Source organism: Guyanagaster necrorhizus, assembly GCF_019112545.1.
Source record: "Guyanagaster necrorhizus MCA 3950 unplaced genomic scaffold BT62scaffold_7, whole genome shotgun sequence".
NCBI classification, from domain to species: domain Eukaryota; kingdom Fungi; phylum Basidiomycota; class Agaricomycetes; order Agaricales; family Physalacriaceae; genus Guyanagaster; species Guyanagaster necrorhizus.
In genome coordinates this window covers 293267-315567 of record NW_025064886.1, presented here as the reverse complement: position 1 = coordinate 315567, position 22301 = coordinate 293267, and the positions used below count along the sequence as shown (strand labels likewise).

At 47.4% G+C, this 22301-nt stretch overlaps 12 protein-coding genes across 12 annotated transcripts; 5 read left to right on the top strand and 7 right to left on the bottom strand.

Annotated features, from left to right (window-relative positions):
- Positions 1 to 37: 37 nt before the first annotated feature.
- Positions 38 to 1353, top strand: BT62DRAFT_985785 (uncharacterized protein; the record flags this gene model as incomplete). Its single annotated transcript, XM_043189965.1, has 4 exons — positions 38 to 208; positions 260 to 485; positions 533 to 863; positions 913 to 1353. 4 exons carry the CDS (start codon positions 38 to 40, stop codon positions 1205 to 1207), a joined length of 1023 nt encoding a protein of 340 aa, XP_043041942.1. The 3' UTR covers positions 1208 to 1353.
- Positions 1354 to 1849: 496 nt separating this feature from the next.
- Positions 1850 to 3537, bottom strand: BT62DRAFT_706466 (uncharacterized protein). The gene is made up of 3 exons (XM_043181958.1): positions 3083 to 3537; positions 2536 to 3033; positions 1850 to 2488 (listed from the first exon to the last, which is right to left on the bottom strand). The coding sequence occupies exons 1-3, from the start codon at positions 3189 to 3191 to the stop codon at positions 2019 to 2021; spliced, it is 1077 nt and encodes a 358-aa protein (XP_043041941.1). The 5' UTR covers positions 3192 to 3537; the 3' UTR covers positions 1850 to 2018.
- BT62DRAFT_706338 (uncharacterized protein) lies at positions 3430 to 5538 on the bottom strand. Its single transcript, XM_043181957.1, has 3 exons — positions 4820 to 5538; positions 4095 to 4762; positions 3430 to 4033 (listed from the first exon to the last, which is right to left on the bottom strand). Exons 1-3 carry the CDS (start codon positions 5192 to 5194, stop codon positions 3685 to 3687), a joined length of 1392 nt encoding a protein of 463 aa, XP_043041940.1. The 5' UTR covers positions 5195 to 5538; the 3' UTR covers positions 3430 to 3684.
- A 7-nt stretch (positions 5539 to 5545) lies between these two features.
- BT62DRAFT_929531 (WD40 repeat-like protein) lies at positions 5546 to 8962 on the bottom strand. Its single transcript, XM_043185740.1, has 9 exons — positions 8442 to 8962; positions 7469 to 7831; positions 7087 to 7414; positions 6914 to 7015; positions 6754 to 6865; positions 6156 to 6701; positions 5973 to 6105; positions 5850 to 5921; positions 5546 to 5801 (listed from the first exon to the last, which is right to left on the bottom strand). The coding sequence occupies exons 1-9, from the start codon at positions 8623 to 8625 to the stop codon at positions 5782 to 5784; spliced, it is 1860 nt and encodes a 619-aa protein (XP_043041939.1). The 5' UTR covers positions 8626 to 8962; the 3' UTR covers positions 5546 to 5781.
- An 836-nt stretch (positions 8963 to 9798) lies between these two features.
- On the bottom strand, positions 9799 to 10833 carry BT62DRAFT_929530 (uncharacterized protein). Its single transcript, XM_043185739.1, has 3 exons — positions 10653 to 10833; positions 10317 to 10603; positions 9799 to 10265 (listed from the first exon to the last, which is right to left on the bottom strand). Exons 2-3 carry the CDS (start codon positions 10497 to 10499, stop codon positions 9822 to 9824), a joined length of 627 nt encoding a protein of 208 aa, XP_043041938.1. The 5' UTR covers positions 10500 to 10603; positions 10653 to 10833; the 3' UTR covers positions 9799 to 9821.
- On the bottom strand, positions 10629 to 10941 carry BT62DRAFT_706310 (uncharacterized protein). Its single transcript, XM_043181956.1, has 2 exons — positions 10883 to 10941; positions 10629 to 10833 (listed from the first exon to the last, which is right to left on the bottom strand). Exons 1-2 carry the CDS (start codon positions 10887 to 10889, stop codon positions 10664 to 10666), a joined length of 177 nt encoding a protein of 58 aa, XP_043041937.1. The 5' UTR covers positions 10890 to 10941; the 3' UTR covers positions 10629 to 10663.
- Positions 10942 to 11109: 168 nt separating this feature from the next.
- BT62DRAFT_819811 (uncharacterized protein) lies at positions 11110 to 12241 on the top strand (the record flags this gene model as incomplete). The annotated part of the gene is made up of 7 exons (XM_043182348.1): positions 11110 to 11184; positions 11238 to 11260; positions 11313 to 11518; positions 11567 to 11741; positions 11793 to 11910; positions 11961 to 12071; positions 12119 to 12241. Coding segments are annotated over 7 exons (831 nt in total), but the record flags the coding sequence as incomplete, so codon positions are not given.
- Positions 12242 to 13039: 798 nt separating this feature from the next.
- BT62DRAFT_929527 (WD40 repeat-like protein) lies at positions 13040 to 15806 on the top strand. The gene is made up of 10 exons (XM_043185738.1): positions 13040 to 13223; positions 13343 to 13508; positions 13565 to 14026; positions 14083 to 14410; positions 14467 to 14568; positions 14629 to 14740; positions 14800 to 15282; positions 15333 to 15465; positions 15519 to 15590; positions 15639 to 15806. The coding sequence occupies exons 1-10, from the start codon at positions 13200 to 13202 to the stop codon at positions 15668 to 15670; spliced, it is 1914 nt and encodes a 637-aa protein (XP_043041935.1). The 5' UTR covers positions 13040 to 13199; the 3' UTR covers positions 15671 to 15806.
- BT62DRAFT_929525 (glycoside hydrolase) lies at positions 15639 to 18244 on the bottom strand. The gene is made up of 22 exons (XM_043185737.1): positions 18059 to 18244; positions 17992 to 18006; positions 17923 to 17939; positions 17808 to 17870; positions 17675 to 17753; positions 17564 to 17624; positions 17502 to 17514; positions 17337 to 17440; positions 17258 to 17274; positions 17165 to 17203; positions 17027 to 17115; positions 16957 to 16970; positions 16873 to 16903; positions 16764 to 16816; positions 16665 to 16719; positions 16609 to 16616; positions 16483 to 16558; positions 16419 to 16430; positions 16253 to 16366; positions 16116 to 16193; positions 15978 to 16064; positions 15639 to 15926 (listed from the first exon to the last, which is right to left on the bottom strand). Exons 1-22 carry the CDS (start codon positions 18147 to 18149, stop codon positions 15744 to 15746), a joined length of 1299 nt encoding a protein of 432 aa, XP_043041934.1. The 5' UTR covers positions 18150 to 18244; the 3' UTR covers positions 15639 to 15743.
- A 99-nt stretch (positions 18245 to 18343) lies between these two features.
- BT62DRAFT_706060 (uncharacterized protein) lies at positions 18344 to 18851 on the top strand. Its single transcript, XM_043181955.1, has one exon. It carries the CDS (start codon positions 18458 to 18460, stop codon positions 18773 to 18775), a length of 318 nt encoding a protein of 105 aa, XP_043041933.1. The 5' UTR covers positions 18344 to 18457; the 3' UTR covers positions 18776 to 18851.
- Positions 18852 to 19145: 294 nt separating this feature from the next.
- Positions 19146 to 20247, top strand: BT62DRAFT_929524 (uncharacterized protein). The gene is made up of 3 exons (XM_043185736.1): positions 19146 to 19839; positions 19887 to 19944; positions 20000 to 20247. The coding sequence occupies exons 1-3, from the start codon at positions 19283 to 19285 to the stop codon at positions 20144 to 20146; spliced, it is 762 nt and encodes a 253-aa protein (XP_043041932.1). The 5' UTR covers positions 19146 to 19282; the 3' UTR covers positions 20147 to 20247.
- A 117-nt stretch (positions 20248 to 20364) lies between these two features.
- BT62DRAFT_1003147 (uncharacterized protein) lies at positions 20365 to 22288 on the bottom strand (the record flags this gene model as incomplete). The annotated part of the gene is made up of 15 exons (XM_043176908.1): positions 20365 to 20486; positions 20534 to 20592; positions 20655 to 20757; positions 20806 to 20857; positions 20910 to 21000; positions 21057 to 21147; positions 21197 to 21228; positions 21278 to 21288; positions 21351 to 21391; positions 21441 to 21504; positions 21857 to 21872; positions 21922 to 21962; positions 22013 to 22072; positions 22124 to 22187; positions 22242 to 22288. 15 exons carry the CDS (start codon positions 22286 to 22288, stop codon positions 20365 to 20367), a joined length of 894 nt encoding a protein of 297 aa, XP_043041931.1.
- Between the last annotated feature and the right edge of the window lie 13 nt (positions 22289 to 22301).

Genomic DNA, 22301 nt, shown 5'->3' with positions numbered 1-22301 from the left:
CGTTTAGTCACGCATGTGACAACTTCGACTTGAACCGATGGATCGAGAGCAGACACTGGCCAAAGCCCAAGCCTTCCAGGACCTTTTCGAGAAATCCAGAGTTCGAATTGCTCATCACTCGCAGACGTTTACTCAGGCGGCAGCGGATGCAGAAGATGTAGAAGTGAAGGACCCGAGCATCATTGCTTCGGACGTCGCTGCCCAAATTGTAAGTCCTGTGCCAATCCATTGCAACTCTTTTTCTCACTCTGCGAGCTAGGCCTTTTTTCGGAAGTTGAAATTTCAATACTTGGAACAGAACGCCAAAGACAAATATGTCAAGTCAATTGTCAGTAATATCGACGACGCGCCTATCGTCACGGCAGAAGACAATAGGAATATGAAGGTTCTTAATGATCAAAGGAAAGAGAAGCTAAAAAGTGCTAAAAAGAGACTGGCTGAGGTGCAACAAGAAATCAGGGTGTTGGCGCCATCGGTCGAAACGGGTGCATCTGATTTTCTTCTTGCCGTTCGGATATTAACAGGTCACCAGATTTCAATCGCGTCAAGGAAGCTTCATCACAGGCCGTGGACTTATCAAAAAGGATTATAGATGCACGTCTCGCTCTGACGAGGTTACGCCAAACATATCCTCAACCACGACTGACGGTCCAATCAGCGGACCAGAAGCTAGCTACCCAAATTGTCGAAATGCAGGAGCTTACCGATGAAATAGAAGAAGTGACAAACAATGTCAAGGAGGTGAAGGGTAAAGTCAAGGGAGGAGCGTTAGAAGTTGAAAATCTGAGAATGCAAAGGGCTGAAGTTGAAAAAAGTGTGAAGGTGGATGTGGACGATGGAAAATGGCTGCCCTTATATGACTGGTCAGTATCTTATTACCGACACAATACCACCCGCCTTATCTTCTAGTAGGTTCACGGCATCCCTGACCCTCCACCGCTCCATTATCAACCTCACACAATTGGACAACGTCTCTGACAATGAAATGCGGCTCATTTACAAAGTGGATATATCACAATCTGATCCTCGATACATATCGATAGCCTTCATCTTCGTTCCTGGCACTCGGCAGCTAGCAGCCGTACAAGTCGGCGGCATAGAAGACTTGGACATAGATGTCAGCGAAATCATCGATGCGCATGTTCAGGTTAATGACGTGCAGGGAGTCGTGGCGGCCGTTATAGCCAGGATTCGCAGTGAAGCATGACGCTGGGATTATACAACAGGATTATACGCCATGGTTGGGACGTATACCTATGTATTGTATAATATGTACAATTGAATTTCTTCTACTCTGCTGATACATGTGCTTGCTTACCAGACTCTTTGACCTCAATTTTACTATTGTGCCACGATCAGCAAGGGAGTAAATTTATAAATTCGATACCTACCCGCTGGATCACCAGAGGAACGACAGCACAAAGTCCGTATAGGTGACCAGCGATTGATACTCACTCGGAAGATGAGGCTGAGGGTCAAAAATACGTGAGTTAACCTGACACTGATTGGGTGCCAGCGTAAGCAATTCAAGGACTCAGTATAAATATATCCTGGACTAAGCGAGTTAGCATGGACGCCTTTCTTTTCCAAGTCACAATCTCGCTTAAAGTCACTTGAAGGTATCCTTCATGAGTCATGATGCCCTCTCTGGCACTGCGTATCGGAGAAAGTATCATTTAACCTACTGGCATGGGCCGACCACTCCAGAGTCTTGAGGCACCCGTGCTGACACATCATTACTGCTATAGAGGTTGAAGTGAGGAGGAAACGTACTTTATCCTCACGACTATCGATTCAATCCATGAATGAAGCCATAACAAAACAAAATAAGAGAATTCTCAAGTGCATGGGTAACTTGGACGTATGTACACCCCTTCGTCTAGAGTCACAGCTTACAAGAAAGGCGAAAGTTGGTCGTTAAGTGATCCTAACATTATTTAACGTGACAATCATAAAATGCCCAAAACAACAACGATAAGTATAGCATCATGTGTAGTATAGGCGCGAAATCTCAGTTGTCAGAAGCGCGACGTCTCCATACGCCATGACCTACCGGCGACCTTCTGTAGCCCCGTGAACATACACTCATGCTCCAGGAAATCAACTCTTTGGACGGCCTGCCCACTTACTCGCCTCCCGAAGGCCAGATTGATTCTTGCTCTGTGGTCAGAAGTGATCTCCACGTTGTCGATATCACGGCGCCGAACATTAGTATGCAAAGCACTTTCAATCTGTTGCAAGACATCGATGATCCTGATACCATGTCCGCGGTGCCCCCGGACTGTGATTTCCCAGGGAAGGAGAGGATGGAAAATGCGCATCTTGCTCACCGAGGGGTCAACGGCTAGCTGATGTAGGATATTTATATCTAGGACGCGGTTTCCCCAGAGTATTATCGAATGATAGCTCTGCCGGAGGTCGTAGCACATTGAACGCACAGCACAAGACAGTATAGGATGAAGCGTGACGCTTCGTGGACGGAAGCAGGCTAATTTATTTCAGTTAGGTCCTTGAAGGGGGCAGCAAGTCGCTCACAGCATAGGAGTGAAAAACATGACGACAAACAACACCCGCCCTGGCCGCAGGGTCGACGAGGTCGATAGTCTGCTCTCCAGTCACTGGGACGGGACTGTCGAGGACCAGTGCTCGGCAGTTGTACGAAGGTGTCTGGTGGAGGTTTTGTCAACCGCCTGCGTGGTCTGGGAGGATGTACAATTGGCGCCGGTCGGTTAAAACTTCCATTAGCATTAGGACCTTGGCTTTGATGGACAGGTGGATGCTTGCTCCGCTTTCGCTGGGAGCTTCGCGGGTCATGAGGAAACACTACTCTCACAGAGTAAGGCGGCGGCGGAGGCTGAACGAGTTCGTCAACACATTGTATATTAGGGGCGCTGCTAAACCTGACATGCCGATGGTCCGGATTCCTTCGTCTGACAGGGATGCTGTCCAAGGATGAAAGTCCGGTCTTGGAGAGAGGAAGATATAACATACCGGGACCGATGATGATGATGATGATGACTCTGGTCATCGTTGCTGTCAAAGCACTCAGAAAAAAATTGGTAATCATTGAGTGCGCACATACTGGGGCCGTTGCAGAGGGTAGGAAGCCATGGGGATAAATTGAGTATAGCAAGTTGTAGGATGCTCTCCAGCTCGAATCTTTTTATGTAGCATGATGCTTCCGCGACCATTGTCCACAAAAACAAAAAATAAAACAACAGCACTTGGGGACAATCACAGCCATGATATCTCTACCGCCTCTATACGCTTGTTTTCTTTTTGGAGCTGTTACGCGCCTACATGAGACACGGATCACTATGGCAATTATTGGATCATGTCCCGGCGAGCCAGCGCCACACCAAGCAACACAAGTGTGGCCGCACATATGACACTGCCATGCAGGGCCAGAAAGACAGTACATTGAAGAGAACCAATTACTTGCTGATCAAGGTAGCAAGCATAAGAACAAGAGGAGAGGGGTCTGACAATGATTAGTAGTGAAGTATTTGCGCCTGAGGGTCGACGATCTCAGGACCACAAGGCACCAGCAGACAAGAGAAGACCGGAAAAAGAAACAAAAGCGCTCTCTCTTCGTGGGAGCTATCGCCAAAAAAGGTGGCCTGCGCCCTGATACCGACGTGGCGCATGGCTAAATCGCCGAGGTTGGGCATACAAGCCCAAGCGCTAAGCATACATCGGTTTGTGCGTAGACCAGTATTTTCGTGCAAAGGTAATCTTTTTTCCGGAGCCATCACCACGCACGTCTTTGGTGATCCGTTTTAATTCCCCGTATATGGCTTCCTTGACATCAACCATCTCGTCTTCACAGATCGCCTTCCATTCCCTCTCCGAGAAGTCCACATGCCTCTCCCCCCTGCCAAAGTCAATGACCCGAAAGCTGGGAGTAGAAGGTGATCGCAGCGACGGAGGGACACTTAACGGCCCTGGCTGTACGAGCACGTTCCGATCGAAGAATGAGCCTTGAGATACGCCACATCGATGAATGCGGATTGCAAACGAGTATATGAGTTCTCTAAGGATGGCAACATATCATAAAGCATCTATTAATCTGATAACCGACTAAACACGCATACCTGTCTTTAGGCGTCAATCGTTTCACATTAATAGGTATTCCGCACTCTTCCATGAGAAGGATAGGACTCAACAGCCCCGTGTAATCTCGATGCACCGATATGTAGAACCCATAGAACTTGGGGACCACAGCAGCCACAGGTACTATACCATCACCGTCATAGACAGCATCCTCGAGGAAATGAAACCCGCTCCAATCCCCAGTAAGATATTGGGGGATAGATGTATCATAGAGCTTAGCTTCAGTTCGGAGCATGCTATGTGACTCGTGATCGGACCGTGCCAGCTTGACAGCTACCTCGAATTGGCCAGTCGATGATCGAGCTACTAAAGGCTCAGGTAGACGAAGTTTGCCGAGCAGAACCTTGGAATGGCTCCCAGCACCTGCCCCGAGGTCTTTAGCAGAGGAGAGATCCAGATATGCAGTCCGTGGCTTCCGAGTGGCGTGTATTGTGCCATGAATATCGGTGTGTATAGCGTTCTCTCCAAGGCGGGGAAAGATTCGCTTGTATACCTTCATATTTGATGAAGAAGAATATTCCGGTAAGAAGACAGTCTTCCCATCGGGGTCCCCCACTAAGAGAAGCTCGGGAAGCAATTCAGGCGGAACGTGTTCTTCTAGCTTGACAATCTCTGGCTGCTGAGCAAACTGCACAGCGGGACCAAACAACTGCCTCGCATGCTTTAGCCATACCAAAAGTTGGCAAAGACTACATGGGTTTCATACCTGGTCACCTCCATCATGCCGATTCCAATTTGACGCTGCCTCCTGAGATTCGATAAGAAGCTGAGGACACGCTTCTGCAGTATTCGCCTGTACGGAACCGAGGGGATCATCACAGTGGAAGGGGGCCAACTGGGGAAGAACCATCAATGAAGGCCACGGGGGAATCTGGTGCGGGTGCGGCCCAATATTTCCATGTTTCAAGTCCAACAAGTGCCGACTGAAGGTTTTCTTGACAGGTTGTTCGTAATCGGTCCTTCCGTGAGTATTCCCGTCCGAGCCCCGCGCCGTAAAGCGCTGCAGGTCTTGCGCTTCAACTGCCCACCTAGCTCCGTCCGGGGATAGTACAGTAGTGTGACCTTCGACCTTGACCGGCATGGCAGTGAGGGAGCAGGTAATGGATGAATCATCTGCCAGCTGGAGGCCTCGTTCCAGACATGATTTTAGAATTATCAGTCACGTTTGTTATCATAGTGTGGGCGAAAATGAATTCAACTCGTTTAAGTCACGAGTACAAGGGAACACGCTTATCTGACGCTAAGCTTGGCCCTTCTTCCTGATGAGTATCGTCCAATCCCACTGAAGATTGAAAACGAATATCGCAGCGATACACAAAGCAGATAAACGATATCACGACCAGGTCAAGGATGACAGGTTGTTGCCAAGACCGGCAGTCGCATGATGGTTAGTTGTTTATGCCTATAGGTCCCTATCTGGCCGGGGCCAAAAACAGGTATCAAAGATTTCTTCTATTGTAAACATTATTTCACAAATCTTGACGCATTCTACCAATACAGGCCAACTCCCTTTCTTTACCCCATAGAAAATCATCACAAGAAAGCGGAAGGGATAATTATCTCGGTGGGTAAACCAAGAAGGTAAGTAAAAGGTCGTACATCATACATGGACATGCAGGAAGAGAATATACAGCAGATAAGCGATAGCGAGAAAACGTGATGTCGATATTAATTAGTGGTATAACTCCCTAGAATATTTGTCAGTAACTCGAATGGTAATGAGAAACCGAATTCACATATCCGAGCCTGCCAATCTCCACTTCCAGTTGCAAGAACACTTCCCGATGGACTCAAATCTATCGAGATGACTAAAACAAAATAATGAGCACCTGAGAGCAATTTATGTCCCTTTAACTTACCAGAATTCTTGTGTCCTTGGAGCATACACTGCACTAAAGCCGTCTGGGCATTCCAAAATTGCACCCCTCTATCTTTGGATCCCGAAACGACCCATTGACCATCGTGCGAAACAGCCACGGAAAGAACATAATCCTGAGCCCAAACGTCAGTACATCATAGAAATATCTATGCAAGTAACAGACCTTGTGTCCCGTGAAGTTCATCGTGCACTGGCTGCCCGCCTTATCGCTCTCCTTCCTCACCAGTACACCGGGTCCATTTACAGAACCGCCGTTCGCGCCTTCCTTCCTCGATTTGACTCCAGAAGCACTCAGGCCACTGACATCCCAGTACTTCAGCGTCTTGTCCAAACTTCCGCTAACCAAGCCCTTGCCGTCAGGAGTAAACGCCACACTATACACGCTATCCCGATGACCTCTCAACCTCTCTAACAACGTTCCCGTGGCCACATCCCATATCCGCACTACTGTGTCCAGGCTCCCTGCAGCAACAAATTGACCACTTGGCGATATCGCTACAGACGTCACGCCCGCATCGTTATTCAACGAATCAGGGTCATTGATGGTAAGGACCTTAGACGTGCCATCCGTCATGTCCCAAATTCGCGCAGTTTTGTCACCCGAACCTGAGACGATCAGTCGGCCATCTTGAGAAAAGTCAAGCGAGTAGATTTCTTGTTGATGACCATCGAAGACGTTGCGAATTCGCTTTTTAGCAATATCCCAGATCTATGAAAAGTTGATACCATGGAAAAGATGCGGAGGGGTGGCAGAGACATACTCGAATCTGTTTATCTTCAGCACCCGTAGCCAAGTACTTCCCATCAGGACTGAAGCAGACGCTACGGATATAAAGATCTCCCGCTTTGCCAACGGTTTCGTCAAGGAGCACGCTGACAGTACACGTGAGATAACGTTAGAAGAACGAAGATAACACGTACCAGGTTTTTACTCCGGTCTTCGTGTCATAGATTTGGGCAGTTCGATTACAACCGGTCGCGAGATATTTGCCATCAGCCGAGAAGCGCACACAACACACCACGCTTAAGAAGGAAAATCAGCGACACGGCGATCACAGCGAGATTCGGGCTCCAGGGAGTCAGATTAGACGTACCTCTCATGCATCAGAGTATGCACCAGATTGACGTCTAAAACTCTTTTCACTTTGGGGTTGAAAAGCGCAAACCAGTCACTACCCTCCTTCTTCAACTCTTGAGGCACATTTTGTGGGTCAATATCGTCAAGAAAACTCCCCGTACCGCTGGTATTGGTGGGCAGAAGGGATCCAGACGAAACATTCGGTGGATCAAGTACCATAGGTGACGCGGCGGCTGACGGGGGACGTAATCCCTGAGTTGGCATAGACGGAATTCCTGGACCAGACATAGTTTGGCCCGGTGGAGGTAATTTTGGCATATTGGGAAGCGAAGGGCTATACATGTCTATAGGTGCCAAGAAATTAGACTTTGGGACCGTGAGGTGCGGTAATGATATACCTCCACGTTCTGGCTTCATTCGGTCAGCTTTCAGACGTTTCGCATCCCGCTGCTCCATCAACCGATCTCGTTCGCGCTCCCTTTCGCGATCGAGAGGGTCGGATAGGCCTTCCCTGCTATCTCGAGGACGGTTGAAGAAAGGGTCGAAAGGGCGGCCAGGACCTATGGTGGCAGGACCGGGAACCGACGCTACCTGAGGATGAGGTGTCGTCGCGTGTGGAGGGAGGTTTTGGCGCAATGCATGAAGTTCGGCGCGGGTTCGAGAAAGTTCCTCTTCGTATTGTTTGCGAATTTTGCCGTGTTGGGCTTCGAGATCGTACAGCGACTGCCGAATGATGTTGAGCTCATTGACTTGTCCTGACACTGTGAAAAGAAGCGTCAGTTAACTATGGAATAACTGGAACCCCGTGATGGACGGCGTCGGTGGAGAGTCTGCCAACACCCATATGCTGACTCTTGGGGCGGCAAACGGCACGGTGACGAGGAAGCCGAAACCTGCATGGAACCACGGGCGATGGCCGGAGGATATTCACACATGCACCCATAGCAGAGCACAGGTTGACCTTGGATTCCCATCAATACTGACATTGCGGAGGCTTGAAAGCGGTGACGTACAGATAAAGAAATAGATAGATGTTGTGAATAAAGAGATCTGAGGTTAACTAGGCAAAACCATGAGCCCGACGATTTGGTAAACAGATTTTCGAAGACGCACAATAATAGAAAATGAACTCGGTGCCCGATCATACAAACAGCCACTCCGTATGCAGAGCATAGAAATGACGACGCAAGATTCAGGCTGTTCACTGAGGCACAAGCAGCCATCCCTCATACTCTACTGAAAGAGGGCATGAAAGTTGAGAGTATGTGCAGCAACGTACATGAACTTCTTGTTCCAATCGAGCTTCACAGTAAGAGAGCACCCAGCGTATCCATCCATCACGGGGAGCGGATAGAACAAAAGAAAACGCACCTTTATTCTCAAACTCGTCTCTCTGAGTGCGTGCGACGCCTAGGTCCGACGCCAACAGATCGAATTCCTGCCTGATGATTTCAAAGGATTCATTCAAACGATTGGGATTGATCGGCTGGCTAGGGCCAGGAGCTGAAGGGCCTGAGGGCTGGAGACTTCGGTGCTGCAACATGGGGAGAGTCATTAGAAAAAAGAGACAGAAACAAACAGCCGGCTGGGAAATAGGAAGGGCAGGACCACACGTGTCCGGCGAGACACCGGGAGATTGAGTTGCAGAGCATGTCCACGCTCTTAAGAACGCGCCGTATGAAGAAGTCCACCTTGTTGACGGAGATCACGATGATGGCGAGCCCGCCGCCGTGCCCGTTGGTGATTCGCTGTTTCCTAGCCTAGGCAAAAAAGAGACATACATTGTAAATCGTGGACGACATACGCCTATGACCTTTTTCCTTCAATTTCAACAACGGATGTGACTGGAATATGTGCTGGATGGCGTCGTTAACGACGAGCACTGGTGGCGGTGACGACGAAAAGTGGGGATTTCTGGTTGATCAGATTCCTTATAAGTCGTACCGGACATTCGAGCATCCAGAAATAGTAGAACATTTCCACGAGTATGTGCCGCCGGTAGCCTTATTTGGACCTATTCTGAGCTTGAATCAGATCTCCCAGGCACTTCGGCGCAACAAATTCAAGGGATCTTTAATTGGGCAAGAACTTGAAAGCTGAAATGGAACAATGATGATCCCTGGGATCTTACAAAGACCCCTTTCAGACGTGGAGCCTTGCGACCCTACATTCAATCATGCTGAAGCGGTATTCGGTTCATTGTGAGCGAATGTCTTCAATGTCTTCGTGGCCAGGCCCATGTCAAGTAACGTTGTCAACTGCATGTATCTTCCAGATTCGGCGCCGTCTCGTAATTCTCGGTTTGTGTATAGAAGCTTGAATAATAAAATAAAAAAAGATTCCGCACAGAGATTGTCACTGATGGCGATGAGCCGGGCCATCCCGGACTCCGGTGAAGTTCAGTATGAAACACGGCAAAAAACAGAGTTATCGCCGCCCTACAATGAATGCTGTTCGCCAATAACGATATGTTCTTACCCAAGCCTCCGTCTCGCACGACGAGCTGCACATACATTGATTCGCACGAATTAGGCGTAAATTTTTTGTGCTTGTTTGTCGCATCACGGAAATTCAATATTCACCACCAATCCGGTATGTAGGATAATCGCCGGTATCTGCTTAAAGACAACAGAAATTTATCGAGATTAAATGAATATCAATGACAGCCTCATCATCCCCATCGACTCTTCTTTTTACTGCTCTGACCATGACTACTGTACGGATTGTATCTAGGAAGCTGCGGTGGTTCCTTCACCTTAGTCTTACTTGAACTGATGAAATCAACCTGCGAGCGCTTCGACGACGACTGAGCCGCCGACTGTTGCTCCGAACGAGCTTTCTGCTTCTCCGCTTCGGACACCAGAAGTAGATTCGCAGAATAAACGTACGAGAAATTATTTGAACAACGGCAGATACAAGGGCGCGAAGAGAATGAAGCATTGTGAACAGAGTTGCCTGGACAATACATTCGAAGGCAAACGCACCGATTCGATCAGCAAACCACTCCTCATCTAGATCATTAGGATCCCAGACCTCTTTCGGAAAATTCGTTATTCGCTCATCAACATCCACGAACTCGACGAGTTTAGCGTATAGATGAGGATTACGAAAGGAACGATTGGACATGAGTGAGTCATTGAAGTGCTTGGGGTTGCTACTATTGTCTTTCAGCGCATGGAACTGTGCCAGTTTTGTCTGCAATACACGTCAATACGCCCGCTGATCAATACAAAGAAAACAACATGCCTCTATGACTGCATCACAGGGACCCGTCGGATCGGGCGGTATACCCCAATCATCCAATCCCGTCAGTGGCGGTAGCCGAAGGATGCGTCGAACCAAAGATAAGTCATTTTCAGGATCATGGAGAGCCTGAGATGAAGACGCCTCTTGGCTGGCGCTGCTTGATGGTCCAGATACGGCTGTCATCGTGGGCGATTCATTGATGTCTCCTGATACGTGGGCTCTAGGATGGCTCTTGCGCTGCGTTACCGGACGTTTGATGATTATTTGTGACTTGGTAACTTTCCGCGCTGTGTCTCCTGGTCAATGAAAATCACGTACAGTTCAGAGAACACTTACGGTCTGAATTGTTAACGTTTGTCTTCAGTGATACATCCTGACCAAGACAGAAACGGTAGCCAGCAAAGAGGGAAACGGATATGGAGAAGGGCGACGACAAAGAATCTCACATGTTTATTCACTGTAGACATAATTTTGTCTTCCGAGTCACTCTGGGAGTCATCGTCGTATGCAACAAGACCTTGGCTTGATGAGTATATTCTCAACATTCAGGTATAAGTTTACCTTACCATGCATTTTTGGGAGTTCAGAGGTCAGAGGTGTTTCAAACTCCGACAATACACAGAGGCTCTATGGAAATTTGTACCAAATTGCCCAAAATAGCCAGTCCCCTGATCCCATGTTGCTTTCGTCCGTCATCTTTCACCTATTCTTGTTTCTTTCCAGCTTCTCTTGGACTGCATTTGGCTCGAAGGAGGACATTATTCTTGATTTCTTTGCCAGTAATGGGGACAGTACGCCCACTGGTTTGACACATACCAATAACTGGGCAGTCCTAGTATGTGCGTCGAAGTATTGGTTCAATTATCGTGTGTGTGCAGTCGTTCTGTGACCACTAAGGCGGATTAACGAATGCACCCGCAGCATATGGCTAATGCTCTCGGAATGTATGCTGAACTGAGGTTAGCTATTGCAATCATTGCTGATAATTTAACACAGGTACCGCACTGTGAAACGACTGGGAATACCGGACTCAAATATCATCCTTATGTTGGCTGACGACGCTGCGTGTAACTCAAGGAATAAGTTTCCTGCCAATGTCTTCGCAAACCCCGGGCGGGATCTTGACCTATATGGGGACAACATCGAGGTGGATTATAGAGGTTACGAAGTAACGGTGGAGAACTTCATTCGGGTTTTGACCGGTAATACCTTGTGCCCTTCGCATGAGCTCATCTCACTCACTGTCCCAGGCAGAATGGAACCTTCTGTTCCCCGGTCTAAGCGTCTATTAACGGACGACCGCTCAAACATCTTCGTTTACATGACTGGCCACGGGGGCAACGAATTTCTCAAATTTCAAGATAGTGAAGAAATCAGTGCACACGATATTGCAGACGCTTTCGAACAAATGTATCAGAAGAAAAGGTGATATCACCGTTCTGCATATAACTGCAAGCGACACTGACTTCGGCACAGATATAATGAGATCTTCTTCATGATTGATACTTGCCAAGCCACCAGCATGTATTCCAAACTGTACTCTCCTTATATCTTCGCTACGGGTTCGTCGCAAATTGGAGAGAATTCATATTCGGTGCGTCCAGTGGCTTTTCCAATTCTTGTCGGTTTAACGGCGTTACATAGTATAAAAACGACAACGATCTCGGCGTATCTACCATTGACAGTTACACCCATCACGTCCTTGAATTCATGGAAGGAATCAATAAGACTAGTCGCAAGACTATGGCTGACTTGGTAATTCCTCGCACTTTTTTGGTAGCTTGCGAAGCTGACTGTTGCAGTTCGATTCATACGATGTGAAAGCAATCATGTCGCACCCTGGAGTCCGAGATGACCTTTTCCACCGGCATTTGAATAAAACTCTGATAACCGACTTCTTTGGGGGCGTGGCAAATGTAGAGGTCTCGTCAAGGCACGTAGTGCATGGCCGGCCAGATGACACAGAATCAGCGTCTATTTCAAGGGAAAGCAACTCGGACCAGGAAAAGCCGATACCTCGACGGCAGTCTCCGACCCCCTCAAATTCCAGGGAGCCTGGGGGTTCGAAGTGGCGAACCTGGGGTTCCTGTATTCTTGTTGGTACCTTGGTGGGATGGGTTACCCTTACGAAGTGAAACTAGATCTACTGTATGTATCTATCAGTTACAGCTCCCTTCACATAGTACCTAACATACATAAAATAGTAGTATTTCAGCACGACTGGATGTCGGATTTTACATCTTGGTTTACGCTATGCAGTCGGTTCCGCCCAAAAATCTGAACCAGTTATAAGCAAATAGATTTTTCCACTTATATCAACCTCGCGGCAAATCGGGGACTCCGAGTCCGCGTACTTTCTATTGGATCAGTAGTATTGGTGCTTGGATCATGGACCCTCAGTTACATTGTGAGGTTAACCGCTTCTGACATCTGTACGGCCTATTATCCTTGCTGCAGCATCATACTAGCTACTACTGCATCATTTCAGATCCGGAGGGGTTCAGGTCCAAGATCGGGCTTATCAGACGGCGATGATGGATGGACGGCATTATACAGAGGAGTGCGAATCCGGCGTCTTGAAGAATAACCACCTACACTGAGCGCTCCTCAATCAAGAAAAATGAAGGATGAATAAATGGATTTTCCGGACTCAGCTTACACGATCGAATTGCCATGTGCGACCAGGGGCGACATTTTTTCCAAAAGAGTCTTACCGGCGGCAAGTCGTGAGAAGGTGGAATTCCCTTCAGCACGATTATAAAATCGGTGCAATGCCATCAACACCCATCTTCTTTCCTTCCTTCCCGCCCACCACCTCCTCTTTTCTCGGTCGACGCTCTTCTTTCCGGAACTCAGCCATTTCAACGGCACTGTGCGATAATCATGTCCTCGGGAACCATCTACAATGTGCGTGTCCTTGCTGTCGGAAATTTTTGGGTCTCTGTCTCCGAGAGATCCTCCAAGTAGATGCGCATTACATCGAATTTAATGCTGTTTGATTGAAGTGTTGATTATTTCTTTAATAGCATCGGAGCCTCCAACCTTCGGGACCACCGACATCTGGCCCCAGTCAGCCGCATGGGACTCACGGCCAGATTAATGAATCCTTCGATCTCATAAAACAAGAGTTCGACAACCTTGTATCCGATCTGAACGTTATGCGACAGCAGAGGGATGAGTATGAGACAAAAAGTGCGTTGATCCATCTGCCGTTGATAGTGGCACCCCTTTTTGACGATTCATTCTAGTGTCATCTCAAGTTAACGAGCTTAATATTATCCGGCAATCTCTTTACGACCTGGAGACACAACATACGAAAGTCCGGTCTCAATACGAAGAGGAACTGACCCGTGTGCGCGCCGAGCTCCATGCATTGCGGCAGAATATTCCAGTTACAGGAGGACCTCCACCCCATCCAGTTGTCGGGCCTGGTTCTATTGGAGCAGCCGGATCTTCTACCTCTGGTCTTCGAGAAAATCTTTTGATATCTGGACCTCTTCCTTCGTCGTATGGTGGTGACGCGTTTTACGGACGCGACCGTGACCTTCGTGATCGTGAGAGGATGCTCGACCGTGATCGGGAAAGAGACAGAGACAGAGACAGAGACAGAGAAAACAGAGACCGAGAACGTGACAGAGACCGCGAACGTACTCTGGATCAGCGAGATCCCAAACGTCCCAAAACAGACCGTATGAAAGGCGAACGTACAGGTATTCCTCCGTCCCTCGATCTTAACCGCCCAATTTGACTTGAATATTGTGTTCAGACCACTTCAGTCCTCAAATGCCTCCCATTCCAGGGCAGACTCCGAAGAGTTTGCCGGGATTGGTAGCGATGGGTCCAGGAACTGGGCTAAGAGCATCTTCCCCACCGTCACAGGCCAGCCTTCAGCCACCACCACCGTTTCCAACCTCGGGCTCAACCTCAGGCGCCTTACCTCCCATGTCCGACCAAGCGCCCAGCTTCCTTGACTTGGATATGCATGCCATTCCACCCGAACTCAAAAAAGAGGCAAGCGATTGGTTTGCAGTGTTTAATCCGAAGATCGAGAGAACGTTGGATATCAGCCTAGTCCACACCTTGATACATGCTACGTAGGTTCCATACAGGCGTGTGGATGTTGATTGATTCTTACCTGAATTATTGATAGGGTGGTCTGTTGCGTACAGTTCTCTGCGGACGGCAAGTACCTAGCAACTGGATGCAATCGAACAGCCCAAATCTACGACGTGAAGACGGGACAGAAAACATGGTACGCAGTTCTGTGCTCAACGATTTTACTCCCTAGGTCCTAATCATGGGATATTCTTAGTGTGCTCGTTGACGATGGCGCTGGAAAGACCGGCGATTTGTACATACGTAGTGTGCGATTCAGCCCTGATGGCAAATACCTGGCCACGGGTGCCGAAGATAAACAAATACGGGTGGGTGATTCTTTTCTCAGAACATGAGGAATCAAAAACCGATGCATTTTATTTCACAGATTTGGGATATCGCAAAGAAACGAATCCGGAATGTATTTGATGGGCACCAACAGGAAATCTACTCGTTGGACTTCTCACATGACGGGCGCCTTATAGTTTCTGGGTCCGGGGACAAAACTGCACGGATATGGGATATGAACGGAGGAGGGCTTTCAAAGGTCCTGACAATAACCGATACTGATACTTTAAACAACGATGCCGGTGTTACTTCTGTCGCTATCTCGCCCAACGGACAGTTGGTAGCCGCCGGGAGCTTGGACACTGTGGTTAGGATATGGGATGTCTCTACTGGAAATCTGGTAGAACGTCTCCGTGGACACCGTGACAGTGTTTATAGCGTTGTATTCACACCGGACGGGAAGGGCATTGTAAGCGGAAGCCTCGACAGGACGCTGAAGTACTGGGATGTTAGTGGACTGGCAAAAGGGAAGCAGGAGGGTGATAAACCTAGCCCCTGCACCATGAATTTCAATGGACATAAGGTATATCCTTTTTCACCGGGTGTCGAACCTATGATTTCATGAGATAACAGGACTACGTTCTCTCCGTTGCTGTTTCGCACGACGGTCACTGGGTCGTATCAGGGTCGAAAGATCGTGGGGTGCAATTCTGGGACTCCCGTACCGCCATCATGCACTGTATGCTACAAGGACACAAAAACTCAGGTGAGTCATCTTCGTTTCAATGATGATTGGCAATTGAAAGTATCTCCTGGCAGTAATATCAATAGACTTAAATCCTACAGGTAACTTACTAGCAACGGGTAGCGGAGATAATCTCGCGCGGATATGTACGTCCCACCGTATTCCCTCGTGACGATCATTGACGGTCATTTCAGGGAGTTATAACACAAATTATAACAGTATTTAAGCTGTCCTATCTTGTATATGTACCTGTTGTATTCATCGGAGCCGTTTTTTCTTATGCCGATGTCGTTGACGTGTCAACCACCAACCCGGGTACCGTTTTTGTCAATGCATTGCCACCACACACTGCATTGGGGATATATGCCATCCGGTTCGTCCCCCACATCCTTCAGAAGAAGCGCCACGACGCCATGTGCAGGAACATCATATGCCGTGAAGTTACGTACGGCGGTACCGTTATCTGTGTGCGTCCACAGGTCCTGGGCACATCGGTGAATTCGCTCCCACGATGGGAAAGAGGAAAAGCGTACCCGGACTGAGTATTGTCGTCCCGCTCTAATCCAAGGGGACTCGGTCAGGTTGAAAAATAGGGCAGAGGGTTCATCCTGGGTATTCAACTAGACTTCGATCAGCCCAAGTAGTATGAGTGAACCAAGGTCGGCTCTTACGAGCATGAAAACGGTTCCATCTTGGGTAGGGCCGCTCCAGTACTGAGCTGGGAAGCTACTGTTGCTGGTCCAATCGGGCTAGAGGAAGCAATAGGTGGTGGAGGCAGAAGTTCTTCGCAGAAGCGGAACACACTAACGTTGATCCCCCATCGGAAAGGCGCAATGGAAGCCCCAACGACTGGATCTTGATTGATTGCCAGAATTTCTTTATTCTTGAGGATGCTCAACGTCTCACTTGTGATCGCTGAAAGCTGGACAAGACGTTAATTGTGGATCAAGGTAGGGTATTGTGGCAAAGCTCACGTTCGTTCCGATCTACAGACGACATTTCAACGGTTGCACAGAGACATCAAGGATCCTGACGTACGAGCAGAGGCGATTTCATTAGTGCCCACGCTGTAAAATGCGATTTTGACTCATCAAAAGTAAGGTTTCCGTTCCCTCTACAAGCCAATCAGACATTCAGGACGCCAAAATCATGACGGACCCATACAATTGAAGCTACGCTGGCATTAGCATGTGCCCAAGTCGTATCGCACGCATTCTTACCATATCTAGATCATTGCGTCCATAGAAATCCGTCGCTTGAGTTAGGAAAGAATTACTAGACAAGCGTAAGCATCAGAAAGGTAGTCAAGCCAAGCTTACACGTTGATGATATTCGCAAGTGAGTTCCACTCAGCGGCAATATCCCCGGTAGTCTAAGGCGAATTGTCTTGTAAGTATTTAAAATTGCGCGTAAACATGATGAACTTACTCTCCAACTCTGACCGAATTGCTTTCCCCACCTTTGTGAAGGTCAGATGATATAGACGTACTAAGACGTAGCAGCTCAACATACAGCCAGACTTGACTCTACACGTTGGAGAACTATTCAATGTGCACGTAACTAAGCCGTGTGATGAGCTTACCCAACCCCATTCGCAGAGAGACAGTAAAAAAGGATTATTTTTAGTGGACTGCTGAACTTGAACCACGGCAGCGGCCATACGTTGATATCCTATAGTAGAATTAATGCCCCAGGCACGATATAATCCGAAAATACATACTTCCAACGATGCCCTCTCTCGTGATCTCGTCGTATGGAACTGAGGGTGAAAAGTATTAAGTCTTCGGATCCTGAACAGAGTATCTTGTCTTACTAGCGCAGTTGTCATATCTAGACAGAAGAATACATATTAGTAGGATATACTAGAATAAAGTTCACAGCATAACTCCTACTTGAGATAGTCGAAGCCCCAATCCGAAAACGTTGTCAAGTCTCTCAGTTCGTTTTGATAGGATCCTGGATAACCGGCACAGGTATACCATCCCGAATCACTGTACTTTTTTTTTTGCATGTCTAATGAGGAAGCTGTATTATGCTGTGATTCGAGAACCGCTTACGATGCCAGTTTTACTAGATAGTTGTGAGGACAGTATACCATTAACAAAGACGTAGCCCTTACAAGCCCAGGGCGTGAATCTGATCAGTCAGGATCTTCATGCCACTTTTGAATCTGGCAGCGTCTGCTCGAGGGAATAGTTTAGCTCAAGTTGGATGGGCGACAGAGTCCTACCCGCAACAATGTCACCGCCAGCGCTGCGGTTTTTTTCCGCATAGCAGTCATCGATGTTTAATTGATCATATCCAACGTCCTCAGTGACGTCATGCATTAGGCAATGGTCCGAATGATTTCTTTAAATACTTACAAGAAGACCGAGCGATTTTAAGAGGTTGGCAGTCGTGAGCAAGAGGTCCTCATCAATGTTACACTGTAGGTCGAGTTGCTTTCCCTTCTACCGTATGAATTGGGAAGAATCTCACTTGATAAGCATTCCAAGCTGCATGACAGTGGTTCAAAGCTGCGGTCTTCATCAGGGATGCAATGCTCACTGTTATATCCCAGTACTAAGAAGGCTCATGAGGATATTTTATAATCGGAGCTGAGGTAGAGAGTTACCTGGTAGGCGTCCTACTCCGTTGTCCAGAGCATTCACAGAACTCAGCAACAAGACTGTTGTCGTTCCGAGGATAGTGATAATAGAATACATCATTTGCGGTTATAGTCAAGCACTGCAAGGCTCATATATAAGCGTATCAAAGGATCGAAGAACTCAAGGAATTTCGATAACGTAGGTGTTAGACGTAGAAATAGTACGATACGCACACGTTCGCTTACCTATTTGATATCCCTTCCTTTTTCGGCATGTCACACCGTTCTGCACATCTCAGCTTTCAACCATAACGCTGAGATGTGAGTACCTTCTATACATATCTATCCTTGACCATATTTACTTACTACCTATATAGTAATGTTACGATGTTTTATCCTAGGTAAATAACACAGCTTTCAACCATAATGCTGAGATTAACGTTACGACATTTTATCCTAGTGTTCGTTCTCTTCCGAAAACTTTTTCCTCGTTCACCACGTCCACGCTCCTACCTCATTAACTCCAACAGTAGGCCTCATGATTCGACTTTGACATCCATTTTTCCGACAGCCCTCCGAAATTCTTGTGAACAAACCATGGGATATCCAAGGCCAGGAGTTGCGCTGAATCATGACCCTGACTGTGTGGATTTTGTCAGACGAGATGTATTATCTCCGAGAAAGAATCCAAGAAGCTGGCGAAGTGCTATACCTGCGGCTCGCCAAGAAAAATTCAATCGATAGTAGAAGTTCAAGCGAGGGGTACACCCAAGTTACATAAGAAGCAAACGTGAGGAAATACGGGATATTGTAATCCCACTTATTCCCGACCATCCGCGTAGAAGTAAGAATTGAACCTCGTCTTCAACAGTGCGGACATGGAAGACTGAATCGGGTCAAGAATTTGATTCGTGGAGGATTTTACCTGTCCCTACAAACAACCCGTTATCTGTCAGAGAATTTAAAAAAACCCCCGAGATAAATGTAGGTTTGAGGAAGTTTGAATAGAAAGGATTTATCGGATTGACTTTTTGAGGCGTATTTGGGTCTCCAAGCGAGCAACTCTCTTTTGCACCGTCCGGACCGGTGATCCGAACTGGATGCCAAAAAGTGCAGTTATTATCTGAACATCGACTTTGGCGGCAACTACAACTGTATGCTGTCATTCTCGGCGCTTCACCACGTCAAGCCTACCGCGCTCACCTCCGAATTTCTGACCCCCGGACATTGTATTACTTTTATCAGTAACGGATGCCATTGCCACCACAGCACCAGCAGCTCCGCATCTCGTTCCCTGTGGAGAACTGGCCTGGCTGGGACATCAAAGAATTATCTTTGACGCGATTTGAAGCAGATTTTGCACCCGCCTTGGGTAGATGCGATTGTTCACGGGCAAAGACGGCGGCTGCTAAGAAGGGCAGTGTCTCAAACTTGGCAGCTTCATGCCCTGTAGTCCTCAGCGTGAACGTGGATGCAGCCACTCATGATGATTACTGTTCAGATTCGCCAATATTTCATGGCGTCGCGGTCTCAAAATCATCGCCACCCATCCACCTGGCCTTAAAGTTTGCCCTACGAGAAGACCTCATACCAGCGCTGTTGCACGAAGCTCATATGTACAGTGCTCATCTTGAGCACGTACAGGGCCGTGCCGTTCCTTATTTCTGGGGCTTCTTCATGGGTTTTTTGTGCGATTCAAGCCATGGGATGGCCGTCGATGGAGACGGAGAGCCAATCGCGTGTCTCGTATTAGAATATTGGGGCGGTACGCTTCCGATGCGCTTCGATCACTTGGAGAAAGGTATAAGGTATACGTTCATATCTCCTTTAAAAAATGTATGCTGATTAATGATAGGATGCACATTTTACACAAGCTTGGAGAGATACATCAATGTGGAGTACATCACGGCGATGTTGGTGCTTATTTTCGACTCAGCTGTATTATTCCTGACCAACGTACGCTGCTAGTTTGCGGAACGGAATGTGCTCTACTCGGATGAAGATGGCATAGACATTCGAATCATAGACTTTGATCAGACAGAGCCACACATGTGCGGACGGGGAGACAAGGGGTGTGACGTGCTACAGCAGGTGGGACGAGACATGGGTTTGTAGAAAGGGAGAGGATGACAGAATATGTACGCTTTTGTAGGAATTCTCGTTGTATTTAAAAGTGGCTATATTGATCATGCAATCCGCGACCCTCAACTGAACAAAAAACATTATTGTTGGACACCATTAAGCACCAAAAGTAACATCAAAGCAATGAAAAGGTCAGTTAGCCATAATTACAGCTCAACCGAGCATGTGATGGATGTGATCCAATTTTGTGGTCACTTCAGCTCGACTACAGTGCTGGCGCAGCCAGCATCGATGACGGGCTTGTCATCAAGTCCTAAAGAAGAGGTAGACATGAGAGACTTCCTTCTCCGCTTTGGTTGCACCTCGTCCACATCTACAAAGGCAGTGAAGGACCAGTAAAAAGGTGCAAAACAGACGTACCATCAACTTCAGGCCCAGCCTCCGAATGGGTAAAAACGTGTGTATCGACGTGGACCGCCCTTTATATGACTCTGTCGTGAGTACGTACGATTTATGTAAGAGCTAAAATGTAAAGACTAACACAGGAGGTTGGGTACGCATAGTGCTGAATGTTCCCGAAGAAATTTCAGTGTTTCTGTCATATAACTGAATGCCGGTGGATTGGGCGACTCTCACGATGAGCCCTGATGTGGGTAAGCGCTTAGCGAGGATTGGAATCCTGATAGACATACGAGACATAACCATCTCAATTCTCAGCTTGATGATATATGTGACGGGGTGGAACTTGGCCAATGGATGAGTGTTAGAAATTGATGTTAGGCTTGACTCGACCAACCTGGGTGTAAACGAATGGATTTCGTAGAGCTGTCATACTGATTAGGAGGACGTCCATTGCAATAGAGACGCTGATGATGCGTATGTTAAAGCTACATAAAGGTTCATGAGATTTTACAGAACAGTGACATGAGACAGCAAAACGAACAGCAAGATGTGATCGTATTTCCTCAAACCACGGTCAACCAATCGCCTTTTGACTGTCCGGACAAAAATGACGTTCAAAGCCAAGTCCAGACCTAAACATGTTAGTCCACATCGCTTCAATAGGATGGTAATGGCGCTTACAGAAATACAAACTTTTTTCGACTCGATCCCACCTGTCTCATATGAGAAAGAATATATTGATGTGGACATCAAAGAGCTCACCAACTGTTCACCTGAGAATTTGAATACGAATATCAGAACAGAATAGTGAGCGGTGGCCCAACTTTGAACGTACCCTGATATATTTTGCGTTAATTTGCAACTGTGCTGGAATCCCTGGGGCCCACCATCAGCGTCAGGAAACTGCATGATCGAATTGACTGACAAATGCACGCTGATGATACAGTTATCAATAACAAGACGGTCCCGACAGCAGCCCTTAGAACATTCTAAATTAAACGTTAGAACGAGGTGACATGATTTTAAAAACGACTTGCTCTCTCCAGTGGTACTGATAATAGAATGCATATCCGATTGACGATGATGAACATCAGACAGGTTACCTAGACACTCGCGTAATCAGTATGGCCACCGCTTAGGACATAGGCACATACTTGGCAAATCCAACAAATTGAGCAAATGAGAAAGACTGGCATCCCTGGGGGAAAGATACTAATCCTGTGTTCATCGGCAACCAGAAATAATAGAAGTTTAGTCGCGACTCACAGATATCCCCAAGAAACGATCTGAAGATGTGCTAAGTTATGTAAATGAATAATTGACATGCGCGTATCGACTTACTGCAAATGTAATATTTCTAGACCAGACAGTCAGACAGACTTGAGGAGGTGGGAAAATGAACTCACGCTGCAATCTCGAGCCATATCATGAAAACGTATGCTGTAAACTTAAAAGCTGTTAGGCTTCTGGCAGCCTACATAGGAAGAGGTGGCTTACTCGTCGAGCTCGTATAGTCTCTCGATAGCCAGCCCATACGGTGAACAAAAGAAAGCCAATCTGTGTTCGGATTTTAATTGACCTCTTCGTACTCACGCTTGAAAAACGCACAAAGAAACCAAAAACAATAGATCCAAGTTCTAAATCCCCCTTGAGAACTTCTAATGGAATAAATCTTCATGTCATATTGGGTTAGCGACCAAAAAGCAGTAGATAACAGAAGACGCACGGTTGTTCGGTTTTGAAGCGGGCATAGACAGCGTCTAGACCGGACATTGGTGAAATGAGG